The sequence below is a fragment of the Gobio gobio genome, assembly GCF_949357685.1.
Source record: "Gobio gobio genome assembly, chromosome: 10".
NCBI classification, from domain to species: Eukaryota; Metazoa; Chordata; class Actinopteri; order Cypriniformes; family Gobionidae; genus Gobio; species Gobio gobio.
Genome location: NC_137116.1, coordinates 4,425,154 through 4,440,065, shown reverse-complemented (window position 1 = coordinate 4,440,065; position 14,912 = coordinate 4,425,154). Strand labels below are relative to the sequence as shown.

At 45.6% G+C, this 14,912-nt stretch overlaps 1 protein-coding gene across 1 annotated transcript in view; it reads left to right on the top strand.

The window, feature by feature from the left end:
- The window catches only part of disp3 (dispatched RND transporter family member 3), a gene marked incomplete at its 3' end in the record, with an annotated part of 112,988 nt that extends 100,380 nt beyond the window's left edge, over positions 1–12,608 (top strand). The window contains exons 20-21 of the mRNA XM_079827739.1: positions 6,812–6,987; positions 12,264–12,608. Of these exons, the coding sequence (XP_079683865.1) occupies positions 6,812–6,987; positions 12,264–12,608 (521 nt within the window). The remainder of the gene's footprint in view (positions 1–6,811; positions 6,988–12,263) is intronic.
- Between the last annotated feature and the right edge of the window lie 2,304 nt (positions 12,609–14,912).

The window sequence follows — 14,912 nt, the reverse complement described above, 5'->3', positions numbered from 1 at the left end:
CTAGCGGAAGTGATGGTAGCGACCACCGCAGGTGGAAGGCTACTCAAACCTGCCGCGTCCCGTCCAGAAGCCACACGTGGAGCTTCCAGAGCGCTGGACGCGGGTGCCAAAGGGTGCCCCGTCTCTGAGTGAGGAGGTCCGGTCTCAGAGGAATAGGCCAGGGAGGGGCTGTCGCAAGGAGTAAAAGTTCTGGGAACCAGGTCTGGCCGTGCCAATACGGGGCGACCAAAATGACCTGCTCCTTGTCCTCCCTGATCTTGCACAGTACCCGTGCAAGAAGGCTCACTGGGGGAAACGCATACTTGCGTAGCCCTGACGGCCAGCTGTGCGCCAGTGCATCCGTGCCGAGGGTGCCCTCGGACAGGGAATAATACAGGGAGCAATGGGAAGAGTCCTGGGAGGCAAACAGATCTACCTGTGCGTCGCCGAACCGTTCCCATATCAGCTGGATCGTCTGGGGGTGGAGTCTCCACTCTCCGGGGAGAGGCTGAATCCGTGAGAGCTTGTCGGCTGCACGGTTCAGGTCTCCCGGGATGTGGACAGCACGAAGGGACCTCAGGCGCTTCTGACTCCACAAAACGAGATGGCGGGCGAGTTGAGACATACGGTGGGAGCGTAGACCGCCCTGGTGGTTGATGTACGCTACTACAGCCGTGTTGTCTGTCCTGACTAGTACATGTTGACCCCTCAGCAACGCTCGGAAGCGGTGCAGGGCGAACCGTACTGCCAGTAACTCGAGGCAATTGACATGCAGAAGGCGCTGGGGTCCTGTCCAGGAGCCCGCGGCTGCTTGTCCATTGCACATGGCACCCCAGCCCGTGGATGATGCATCTGTTGTCACAACAACATGCCTGGAAGCTCGTTCTAAGGACACTCCGGTCCGTAGAAAACTGAGGTTCGACCACGGGGTGAGTGTCTGTAAGCAGGCCCGAGTCACTTGTACCCGGAGCGTGCCAGACCGCCATGCCCATCTCGGGACTCGATCGCGTAGCCAGTGCTGAAGCGGTCTCATATGAAGCAATCCGAGCGGCGTTACCGCGGCTGCAGATGCCATATGCCCCAGGAGCCTCTGAAACAGTTTCAGTGGAACCGCACTCTTGCCCTCGATTTGTCGAAGGGAAGTCAGCAGAGACTGCGCGCGCTCGCTTGAAAGCTGCGCGCACATGGCGACCGAGTCGATATCCATACCGAGAAAAGAGATCCTCTGCGCGGGGCAAAGTTTGCTCTTCTCCCAGTGACCCGAAGGCCCAGACGGGCTAGGTGATGGAGCACCAGATCTCTGTGTCCGCAAACCTGCTCTCGAGAGTGACCCAGTATGAGCCAGTCGTCGAGGTAATTCAGGATGCGAACCCCGTGCTGCCGAAGGGGCGCAAGGGCTGCCTCGGCAATCTTCGTAAAGACGCGAGGGGACAGAGATAGCCCGAATGGTAGAACTGCGTACTGATATGCCCGCCCCTCGAAAGCAAACCGTAGGAACGGTCTGTGTCGAGGCAAAATGGAGACATGGAAGTAGGCGTCCTTCAGGTCGATCGCTGGAAACCAATCGTGTGGACGAACGCATTCGAAAAGGCGTTTCGCTGTCAACATCTTGAACGGAAACCGGTGAAGGTAACGGTTCAAGACGCGCAGGTCCAGGATTGGCCGTAGCCCACCGGTCTTTTTGGGTACAATGAAGTACGGGCTGTAAAACCCGTAATTCATCTCGGCTGGAGGGACAGGTTCGATCGCACCCTTCGCCAGTAGGGTGGCAGTCTCCGCTCGCATGACGGGGGCGTTGGCCCCGATCATGGTGGAACGGACTCCCCGGAAGCAGGGAGGAACCTGCGCGAACTGAATCGCGTAGCCGCGCCTGACGGTCCGCGCGACCCAGCGGGACAGCCCTGGAAGCTGAAGCCAGACATCCAGAAACTGCACCAGCAGGGTCATACGGAGTACAGACGTACCCGGTGTGGGCTTGCAGCGATGCAGCGTCACCGGCCCGGACATGGGAGGCTGTGGGGCGTCCCGGTGTGGGGGCACGGTTGACAGCTGCGTCCTGACAGAGGAGATCAGGGAAGGACGCACGTTCCACTGGGGTCTGCTCTGCCAGGAGGCTGGCGACAGAGTGGGATGCGAGTGGCGGGACCCGTGGGTGGCGCGCACCGTCATCACCGGACTCTGTGGGCTCAGGGATGGGAGTGTTAATTCTTTCTTTGACCAACATAGGGTGCTGCTGACCCGGGGGCCAGCAGCTGAACAAAGGATTCTCCCCCGGCCCTCCACCGGGGGAAGGAGTGGTCCTGCTACCATCTCCTTGAAAGAATTTCCCATCCCTGAGCCGTCCGTCTCAGGAGCGCCGCTTGGCCTGGCGTTTAGCGGGGCGCGGGGCGGCCTGAGGGGACTTGGACGCCTTCCTACGGCTTCCTCCGCGACCCGGCCCGGGTGAAGGCTGCTGCTTGGACCGGGTGGGAGGGGCGGGAGCCTTAGGAGGGCGTCCTCGGCGTGGAGCAGACTGAGGCGACTGTGCCGGCGGCTGGGTGGAGGCAGCAGCTGGCCGCCGGGGCAGTACGTGTTTTATAGCCTCAGTCTGCTTCTGGGCGATTGAGAACTGTTGGGCGAAGTCCTCAACCGCCCCGCCGAAGAGGCCGGCCTGGGATATGGGGGCATCGAGGAACCGGGTCCGCTCGGTGTCCCGCATATCGGCCAGGTTCAGCCATAAGTGACGCTCCTGGACCACATTTGTGGACATCACTTGACCCAGGGAGCGTGCGGTCACCTTCGTCGCCCGGAGAGCGAGGTCGGTGGCGGCACGCAGCTCATTTAAGAGCCCCGGATCAACTCCACCCTCGTGCATGTCCCTGAGGATCCTGGCCTGGTAGACCTGGAGGATCGCCATGGCATGCAACGAAGCGGCAGCCTGCCCCGCGGCTCTGTGCGATTTCGACACCAAGGTTGATGTGAACCGACAGGCTTTGGAGGGGTGCTTAGGATCACCACGCCAGGTTGAAGCGCTCTGAGGACACAGTTGCATCGCAACAGAACGTTCAACTGGAGGGATCCCAGTGTACCCTTTAGCTGCCGCCCCATCGAGGACGGAGAAGGCGGAGGAAGTCACCGAACGGTCGCGGGAAGACAACGGGGACTTCCAGGACCGCGTGAGTTCCTCATGCAGCTCGGGAAAGAAAGGTATTGGGGGCGGGGACTGACGGGTGTCAGCGCGGGCTCCCAAAAACCAATCATCGAGCCTTGAACATTCGGGACAGGGTGGAGGGTTCCACTCTATCCCTAAGCTCGCGGCTGCCCGAGACAACATGGCTGTCAGCTCTGGATCTGACTCGGGCAATGCTGGCGCGCCCGAAGGCGGCAGCACAGCCGAATCATCATCTCCAGAGGACTCGAGCCCACCTTGTGATGCGGTGATCGACATCGCATCTTCCTCCGGAGCGCCAAACGAGATGCGCGGGGGGGCCGGAGCCGGCCCCGCGATCTGCATCTGAACGCTCGCGGGTTGCAGTGTGCAAGACGGGGGTGTGGCCCGAGGCATGAGCGTCGGGGCTTTGTTCCACACCGTAACCGTCAAGTCACCCTGACCACCAGCCGAAGTACTGGGCTTCTGGGACTCAGTAGATCGGGGTGTGGTAGAGGGGACTCTCACTTCTTTACAAAGGTCATGGAGTCTTGACCGCAACACTGCGATGGTCATGTTCCCGCAGTGAGAACATGACTCATCCACGAACGCTGTCTGAGCATGCTGAAAGCCCAAACATACCAGACAGTGTTCGTGCCCATCAGAGGGAGAAAGCAACCGACCACACCCAGAAGTACACGGACGAGACATCCTGAAAAGGACGCGCCACGTGTAAGCTCTTTTAGGAGAGGAAAGCCTCGCAGAGAACGCCGAAGCGCCCAGGGACCACACACCAGCTGTCTAGCGGACCACTGCGCAGATCAGCAGGCAGGCAGTTTGATGATCACTGGAACGCGCCGTAACACCAACGCCTCTGGAAAGCTGCTCGTCTCGAAAAGCTGTCGAAGACTCAGATCAGGCTTGTAGGAGTGAAGAGATCCTCTTGGCTCCAAAGCAGAAACATAATGCGATGTTGCCAGCGTACTTCTTTATATACCCACGAGGTGGGGCGGAGTTACGCATGCAAATTCCGCATGCCCATGGCATTGGCACTGCCATTGGGCGCTGTTGAATACTAGAAGATGATTGGCTTCTAAGCGAAACCCCCATTCGTTAGTCACTAACGTACGTCGTAGTGACTGAACGAAAGGGAACTGTCGTGAATGGCGTCACATGCAGGTGGAGGAGTAATAACTTCTGCTAATTAATGTATTTAAGATCTCAGAGATGCTGCTGTAATGAAGGTTCTGTTAACACCTGGTATTAAGATGCATTTTGGTCAGTCGGATCGCAAGTGGATGACACTAAATATAGGTGTAATCAGGGTCTAAAACGTTTTGAGCTTGTCCACTTTCAAACACTTCCAGAGGTGGTCAAAAACACATGCGGATTGCTTTTATGGAAGGCCAATAGGGTCAAAAAGTGTAAAACTAATGTCTTAACGTGTAATTATGTATATAACACGTTTATAAAAATTTGTTAATATTAGCTTTTCATGTACTTTCGTAGTGTAGATGCTCATGTGATCGAAAGCGTTAGAACAGCCACAAAAGACCGTCTACTCTCCGCCTACTGACCTAAAACATTATGGGAAGTGCGCTAGCCAGACGGGATTAAAACTTTGTTGGCTGAAGACCCAAGTTTGGTTTGAAGACAAAAATTCTACCAAGCACAATGTTAATAATTTGTGTTAATGTTAATTAGTATATATATATATATTAGGGCTGGGCAAATTAACGCGTTAACGCGGGCGATTAATTTTTTCAGCTTAACGCAATTAAAATATTTAACGCAAATAACGCAGCGTCCGTTTTTTTATCCATTTTTGCTTAGCGTTACATGATCATCACGCTCCTATTCATGTAAATGCTTCCAAGCGCGACAAGACACAAGCGAACGCGTTGTATGCCAATGTCCTGTGTGTGTGTGTGTGTGTGTGTGTGTCAGTGTCCTGTCTGTGTGGATGCGTCTCATGTCAGCTAATCAAGGGACACACACACACACACACACACACACACTCCACGCATAGATAGACTCGCGTCAGTTTCCTGCTCACATCGAGTTCTCTTTTGCTCTTGAACAAACAATAACACAGAGGATTTTGAGTATTCTCATATTAGGAGTCTTAAATTAGTTAAATAACGTCTTAAATGAACTTAAAGAGTTGTGAGGAAATGAGATGCGTGGGACAGCGCGTGAGATCCGCGGCTGTTCTTAAAGTGACAGTAGCACTGATGATGCCTGTCATTAATGTTCATCAAAGAACAACGGGAACAGAGAAAATTTTAGCTTTAATGATGATTCATCTATATTTAATTTATTATTTATGCAGTTAAGAAAGATAACTATTACATTTCTGTATATGTATAACAGGGAAGGCCATGGGTAAATATAACATTTATTATTTTGGGTTTATGTAAAGATTGTTTTAAGTTCACTTAAATTAAAAGTTGTTTTTTTAAAGCCTAATAAATGTTGAAATTGGGAGCTTTCAGTTATACTGTAATGTAACGGCATTAATGTTTCATAGACACTTTAGTATCAGTGATACTGGCCTTCATTCATAAAAATATGACAATACAACACATATTTAAAATATGCTGTCTTTAAATTGTTTATACATTAATTTGGAGAGTAACTGAAATTATTACAATATCAAAATATTAAAAACGTAAAATATTAAAAACTTGCGATTAATCGCGATTAATTACAGAAAAAAGTGCGATTAATTAGTTAATTTTTTTTAATCGATGCCCAGCACTAATATATATATATATTAGTATATATTATATATATATATTTATTATTGCATACAGCTGCAAAATGTATATATATGTATATATATATATATATATATATATATATATATATATATATATATATATATATATATATATATATATATATATATATATATATATATATATATACATATATATATATATATATATACATATATATACATTTTGCAGCTGTCAGTGCAGAAATGAAAGCTGCTGCTCTCCATATGTTTTTCTTCGTCTCAAAGCCAGCTTATTTTGTCCATTAGATCGAAATATCTAAAAAAAAACATACATTTACCTGCCCTTAGACCATTCCCTCAAAGAAATCAGGAAAGAAGTGAAAGGACAAAAGAGACAGAATAAAACACCAGGTGTAAATGGGTATGAGTCTCCTTCGTCTACTTGTGATCCGCTTGACCAAAACGCATCTTAATGCCAGGTGTAAACAGAGCCGAACATGGCACCTAATGAGTACTTCACCGTTTTTGTTCCAGGTCATTTTGCTTTATTTGATAAGTGCCCAATAACATGATCTGTTTAAGTCCACATGTCATTTAACAAGAAACTATGCTTCTAACAACAGGTCAAGAGCTGTAGTTCTAACCACACACGTTTGCAATGCTCTTTGCAAATGCTGTAACTATGGTTTCGAGTAATGCCAAATGGTTGATCTATGTTGGTAATGACGGAACTTGCGACCATAGTTGACTAACAATGTCCTGCACACCCCAGGACATTACTGACAGACTGGGAAGAGAGATGCTGAAACAATGTCAAATATGTGAAAAATAAGGAACATTCAAGCATGAAAACCTATTCTGGTAGACCCTAAAAACAAAATCAAGACTTATAATAGGTCCTCTTTAAAATGAGTCTTAAATCTTGAAATGACTTCATAACGTTTGTGTTTTGGCACTGGCAGGTATGGTGTGTCTGGTGGTGGCGGTGATGTATTGGCTCGGGTGGGAGATGGGTGCGGTTGAAGCCATCTCTCTCTCCATATTGGTGGGCTCTTCTGTGGACTATTGCCTGCATCTAGTGGAAGGCTATCTACTGGCGGGGGACCCTGAAACTTCAGGACTGGCTAATCAGAGTTTGGTATGATATACAATTATCCATTACTCAACAAATGTGTCAAAATAAATCTCCTGTGATTTTGAAATGCAACTGTTTTCATGATACAGTGGGGAGAACAAGTATTTGATACACTGCCGATTTTGCAGGTTTTCCTACTAACAAAGCATGTAGAAGTCTCTAATTTTTATCATAGGTACTCTTCAACTCTCAGAGACGCAAAATCCAGAAAATCACATTGTATGATTGTTAAATAATTAATTTGCATTTTATTGCATGACATAAGTATTTGATCACCTACCAACCAGTAAGAATTCCGGCTCTCACAGATCTGTTAGTTTTTCTTTAGGAAGCCCTCCTGTTCTGTATTACCTGCACCTGTTTGAACTCGTTACCTGTATAAAAGACACTTGTCCACACACTCAATCAAACAGACTCCAACCTCTCCACAATGGCCAAGACCAGAGAGCTGTGTTGGACATCAGGGATCAAATTGTAGACCTGCACAAGGCTGGGATGGGCTACAGCACAATAGGCAAGCAGCTTGGTGAGAAGGCAACAACTGTTGGCGCAATTATTAGAAAATGGAAGAAGTTCAAGATGACGGTCAATCTCCCTCGGTCTGGGGCACCATGCAAGATCTCACCTCGTGGGGCATCAATGATCATGAGGAAGGTGAGGGATCAGCCCAGAACTACACAGCAGGACCTGGTCAATGACCTGAAGAGAGCTGGGACCACAGTCTCAAAGAAAACCATTAGTAACACACTACGCCGTAATGGATTAAAAACCTGCAGTGCACGCGAGGCCACCCTGCTCAAGCCAGCGCATGTCCAGGCCCGTCTGAAGTTTGCCAATGACCATCTGGATGATCCAGAGAAGGAATGGAAGCAGGTCATGTGGTCTAATGAGACAAAAATAGAGCTTTTTGGTCTAAACTCCACTCGCTGTGTTTGGAGGAAGAAGAAGAATGAGTACAACCCCAAGAACACCATCCCAACCGTGAAGCATTGAGGTGGAAACATCATTCTTTGGGGATGCTTTTCTGCTAAGGGGACAGGACGACTGGACCGTATTGAGGGGAGGATGGATGGGGCCATGTATCACGAGATCTTGGCCAACAACCTCCTTCCCTCTAGGGCTGGGTATTGTTAGGAATTTGACAATTCGATTCGATTTCGATTCGATATTGATTTATTAGCTTCGATATCGATTCAATAATAAGTAAATACACAAGTAATGAAGTACTTGAGTATATTTTTAAATAATGTGTGCAGGATTACCAATGTTTAAAAACAAATTGACCCCAGCATGTTTCCTGTCATGGTTTATTTAGCAGAACAAACCGTACAATATTGTAAATGTGTTGAATACAAACCACAACTGTAACAAACAGGTGCTTTATTAACACCTCTAAAGTTTAAGAACGGTGTGACAATGCTTACAGACCATGTAAGCTGGCATTGGTTTTATCCACCTCTTCATTTGTTCCCGGCTTACGGCCGTTTCACACTGCAAGCGTGAGCAGTGCGTGAGCGTCACGTCAGCGTAACTACACCGTGACTGCAGCTGCAGACGCGCAAGAGTATTCACACTGGAAGCGTTTGTACAGCGTCACAGCAGCGGCTCCAATACTACATATAATGCTCACGTATATCATATGTGAGCATTTCTTTATAAAGACAACTAGCCTATATTTGTTTTTAGAAGGTGGTCATGTATAAACTTGATAGTCTTGAAACTTTGTTAAAATGGGGAGGTGTAGGCTGCAACATTTGCATGTAAATGGTAAACGACAAACACAACCAAGAAAACTGCGATCATGTGGTTTCATTCATACTTCGATATGTTTAGAAGACAGCAAACTCCGTAGACAAAAATAAAACGCACACTCTTGTTTGATTTATAGTGCTAGAGCCTAGACCTGTCTGTGTAGCCTAAAATAATGTTTATATATATATATATATATATATATATATATATATATATATATATATATATATATATACTTTCACCCAAGCTAATTAATTAAAACGGTTTAATGGGTAAATCTTCTAAAAATATCTTTTTATTTTTAATTTTATTTTCTGACACTCTTCAGTTCTTGTTAAAACACACTGCATGTGCTTCTTGTGTGCATTTTGAGCACCTTTTGTGTGAAATCATATTTATTTTGTCCATTAAAAGTGTGCTTTCACTTTAATTGAGCGTCAGCAGCGCAGCAAAAATAGGCTCTGCGCCGAAACCCCCGCTTCACTGCTGCTCACGCGACGCTCCTGCTTGACGCTCACGCGCTGCTCCTGCTCCCGGTGTGAATGCACTCATTGATTAACATGGGCGGCGAAAAAAATACGCGCTGCTCACGCTTGCGGTGTGAAACGGCCGTTACAGTGGAATCCAAAATGAGCCCAAACGTCGGCTTTTAACGTTGGCGGTGCAGGCTTGAATGGAGCGCAGCTGCTGTCTGCCATCTTGCTGTTTTTGTAAAGCGTGTCTTGTACAACGTTGAACCGTGCTGAACGCTCTCACTAGAGTGTTACCCACAGCGCCGCCACTGGCCGGTGGGCTGAATCGATTCAAAGGATTTGATGAATCGATATTGAATTGAGAAACAAATAATTGCAATGCATTGATGAATCGATATTTTTACCCAGCCCTACTTCCCTCAGTAGGAGCATTGAAGATGGGTCGTGGCTGAGTCTTCCAGCATGACAACGACCCCAAACACACAGCCAGGGCAACGAAGTAGTGGCTCCATAAGAAGCATCTCAAGGTCCTGGAGTGGCCTAGCCAGTCTCCAGACCTGAACCCAATAGAAAATCTTTGGAGGGAGTTGAAAGTCCGTATAGCCCAGCAACAGCCCCGAAACCTGAAGGATCTATAGAAGGTCTGTATGGAGGAGTGGGCCAAAATCCCTGCTGCAGTGTGTGCAAACCTAGTCAAGAACTAAAGGAAACATATGATCTCTGTAATTGCAAACAAAGGTTTCTGAACCAAATATTCTGCTTTTCTGATGTATCAAATACTTATGTCATGCAATAAAATGCAAATTAATTACTTAAAAATCATACAATGTGATTTTCTGGATTTTTGTTTTAGATTCCGTCACTCATAGTTGAAGAGTACCTATGATAAAAATTACAGACTTCTACGTGCTTTGTAAGTGGTCAAACCTGCAAAATCGGCAGTGTATTAAATACTTGTTCTCCCCTCTGTGTGTTCATATCCCTGACCGTTTCATTGGTAGTGATCTGGGCACGTAACACCAAAGCTCGGTTGGATCCCAGTTTGGGACATCACTTGAACTGTTAAGACGCAGGGATTTCCTCCTACCATTGTGCCCTAGAGCAAGGCACTGAACCCTGGCATGCTCCAGGGGAATCATTTTAATTGGTGTAGTATAAGCGAACATGAATAATACAGCATCTCCTAAACTAAAACCCAAAACAAGTTCATGTACGCAGTCATATTTCTATATGGCATTATACATAATAGCAGCCAAAGAACTTAATGAAGCTCTCTATAAATAGATTATAAAGGTATTCTTGATGCATTGTTATAACACAGTAATAATGCATTTATAATAATTAGATTTATAGCTAACATTAGGTGTGTTCATGTTGTGTTGTAATCAGGGCTTGACATTAACTTTTTTGCTCACCAGCCACTGTGGCTGTTGGTTTTCCAAAGTTACTAGCCACTCAGCATTTTCACCTGGCCACAATTTTGCTGTTTGGAAATTACATTTTATATGATTAAAGTTAACTTTGGCATGGTTAAATTACTTGATTTTGAGTCATTTTACTTGATTTAGAAGATTTAAAACCCTTTCAAACTTTCAAATACAGCTCTTACTGGCCTACGTCCATTACACTCACCCCCTAAACCTCACTCCCATCCGGGGTCATGGCACTAAATTTAACCGGTCCTACTCGACCCGCTTTAAGCGGGATTCAAACCGGGGTCTACAGCGTGGAAGGCGCTAAAGACCTAGCACGCCTCTTGAGGCCAGGGAAGTGAGATTTATACTGACAGCTCTTACTGGCCTACGTCCATTACATAAATTATAAAGGATATTTTTTATCAAAAGACAAAACTGTGGCTTAAACTAAAAACTGAGTAAACCTGAACACTGATCTAGTCTGACTGCAGTGTTATGCTGCGTTCACACCAAACGCGTATAGAGCGTCAGGAGCGAGTGATTTCAATGTTAAGTCAATGGAAAGGCGCGATGACGCGCGTCTGGAGGTCCCGCGGCGTTTTAAGCGAATTCGCGTCTGATGCCCGAGTTGAAAAATCGGAACTTTGGCGTCAATTCGCGCCGTGTTAACCAATCAGGAGCCTGCTTGCTGCTGTCACGTGGTAAAGTGACATGATGAGAAACCCTGCATAATTTAAAAATACTACTATTGTGTCACAAAATGTAGTTTTAAGACTTTTTCAGGTGAGAATGTAGTTGTTTAAAGCTCAAATCTGTGGTTTATTTATAAAGAGAGAGCCTATTTAAAAAAAAAATAATTGTGTTTTTGGAATTGTGAGATCCAGGCGATCACCGGGCACTCAGCGCTCATAAACCCGGCGAGAGCAGCCTTTCCTTGGCTAGTCCTTCTGATGTTTGCCTCTGGCTCTGATGTCCTGTAGAGGTTCGTCTTGTGTATATCTAATGGGCGATCTTTGGTGTCATGAATCTATAATTTGCTGTCTGCCAAATCATTTTGACTGAGGGCAAAGAGAAGTTTCATAACTTTACTTTTTAAGGATATTTAAATATACATGCAGTGAAGACAATGTAGGAGTTGCCTGGACCACATTTGTGTGACATTTAATGTTGGAAACTGTGGACGCGCGAATGGATTCAAAATGTTCACGCGTCAAACTAGACGCGATTTTTACGCTCTATTCGCGTTTGGTGTGAACGCAGCATTATGGAGAAAACCTGCTGTTACTGAGCACAAACCCAGTGACTAGGAGAAATGTCAGCATACTGATGAGATAAACTCGTCTGATCCTATATTCTGCTCTGTTCCCAGCATTCCTTTCCTCAAGCTTCATATCTCTCTAGTATTGTGCATTTAATTGTTGACAGAGTTGCAAAACAGCTAAACATAATGAGCTATTCACACTTCTTGATTTAAAAGATAGGTCAATGAGACAAGGAAGTCAATTTAAAAACATGACACCAAAGTAAGAGTCGTGAAACAGAAAGAAAGAGACAAGGTGAGAGTGTTTTTTTTTAGCGTGAGGTGAATGTTAATACAAAGAGTTTTCACAAGTGTCATTTCTTCTGCTTTTGCTTACAGGAGTCCTCCATCAAACGGCAGCTACGTACCCTTGAAGCAGCCAATCACGTGGGTGTTGCCATAGTTTCGAGTGCCGTCACTACAGTGATTTCAACCATTCCACTCTTTTTTTGCGTCATCGTGCCTTTCGCCAAGTTTGGTCAGATTGTGGCCATCAACACAGCAATTTCCATCGCGTTCACTCTCACGGTCACTACCGCGCTACTGGCAACAATGGGACCCCCCGACTTCACTCGGCCCCCCAGAGCCGTGCTCAAAGCTGCTCTGGTGGTCCTGATCATGGGTGTCTGTGGAGGTCTGCTTTGGTGGACCGGATCACAGTTTGCTCCTTACACACTGATCTAAATCACTCAGAGAATCCCTCCTACACCCGTTTCAGGCCGAAGAAACGCATTCCAGGTGGATTTCAAGTGTGCAACTGTGATTTGTTTGTGACGTTGAGACTACATACGTGAACATGAACTCATTGGGACGTTGGGAAAAAATGAAGTATTTATCATATGTGGCGCACTGTTAGAAATTAGGAAACCCTGTTCGTGAATAGTGAACAGTCTGCATGAAGGTAGCGAGCCCTGACCGATGTGGGAAATGACGTCAGACACATTTAGGTGAATTATACTGTCTTTGCTATCATGAATCGATCTGTCAGGGACTTGTATTAATGTATGACCAAAAGTGTTGATTTTTTCTCGATATTTATTCATGACCTAGACTGAAGTGACATTGGTTCAAGTGTGATGAAGCCCTGAAGTCTCAGAAGAGAAGAACATGAATTCTGTGAATTCATCTTACGTGCGGGAGCAGGACAACGCTGAAGGAGAAAGTCTAAGACAAAGCTACTTGTTCACCTCCCTTGAGGGATGTTGCGACAGGGTTGGTGTTTAACTCGGAAGTTAATTAGTTGAACCCCAAAAGTAGAAGTCCTACTGTCAACAAGAAATGACATTCACAAGCTGTTTTACTTGTGCAGTGCAACATAGTCGTACAGGATATTAGGAAATACAGTAGGGCGGGATTTGGTGCACATCCTGATTTTGCTGCAAATATTTTGTCTAACCATATCCCTACCTCTAAACCTAAGGAATCAGTTATGGGTAGGGTATCCATAACCTGACCCTAAAATCAGAGGGAAATGGCTTGAATATCTCTGATGTAGAAGCACCAAACCCTAACTGTGAGCCTAAACTTGTCCCTCAAATCTGATTGGTTGATTGTAATGTTGATCCAGGGACATGTTGCATTTGGTGAAATCAGTTTAGGCGGGATTTGGTTTTATCCATAAGGAATCGATTGGATGGTGAAAAGTGAAAGTTAAAGGGTTAGTTCACCCAAAAAGTGAAAATTGTCCCATCATTTACTCACCCTCAAGCCATCCTATGTGTATATGACTGTCTTCTTTTAGCCAATTGGAGTTTTATAAAAAATTATCCTGGAGATTTTGAAGCCCCAAAAAGCGCATCCATCCATCATAAAAGTAATCCACACGGCTCCAGGGGGTTAATATAGACCTTCTGAAGCGAAGCGATAGGTTTTTATACGAAAAAAATATCCATATTTATAACCTCATAAAGTATAATCACTGGCTTCCGGTAACGGCCGTACTCGAGTCTAGTTCCAGTGGAAGAGTGACCTCTGACCCGACGTATGATGTATTGACAAACGTGGAAGCACAGAGGATAGAGCAAAACAAAACACCGGTTAAAAAATGTGAATTTTTTAAGAGAAATGTGGGAGGGGCTTGAGTTTGTTGCCCAGCCCTATTTGTTTGAACCGCGAGAGGCGTTACTCTCACCTGAGCTTACGCTACTCCTACACCCTACGTCATGCATCGGGTCAGAGGTCATTGGAACTAGGCTCGTGTACGGCCGTTACCGGAAGCCAGTGATTATGGTTTATAAAGTAAAAATAACACTGGAATGTTTTTTTTCTCATGAGAAAAACGCTATTTTACAGTTTGCGGAATTGGTGTTGAATTCATACAATTTGATTTGTACTAAAACCAGTTGCAACCAATGCGCCAAAACATAAAATAGTTATGAATTTCCATGAGAGTATGTTGTTTTTTTCTTCGTATAACATGCTCAATAAGGTCAGGAACGTAAATAGGATCCATTTTGATTTCATGTTGACTTTAAGGAACAGAAACTAGGGGCCTCATTGATAAAATGTTGAGTAGAAACCGTCCAACATTTGATTTTTAGAGGAGATCTCAAGAGAACATACGCACAAAAAAACGTACTCTCTGCCACAAGGAAAAGTGCGTATGTCTGCTTTTGCACTCAAATCTGAGTATAATAAATGAGCCCCCAGGACTCTCAAACATATAGGATGCTCTGTTTCTTATAACAGCCAACGTGTTCCTACTTTAATGTAAGAGGTTACTGTACATTGTTTTGTATTTGTCAGAAAACCGTTGAAGAAGGTTGCAGTACCGATCAAACTGGGCACTTAGTTGTATTTCAAAGTAAACATGATAAAAAGTGTTTTTTTGTTTGTCTGGATTTTGTAAGATAGAAGTGTTAAATTATGGTGAATTTCATGCTGGCTTTTGTAAGATTCTGATGAAACAAACTGAGTTCTGCAGAGTAACGCTGTGCTTCTGATGTGGTTTGTTAAAATTACCAGTGAAACCAATGTTTGCCTTTGTGT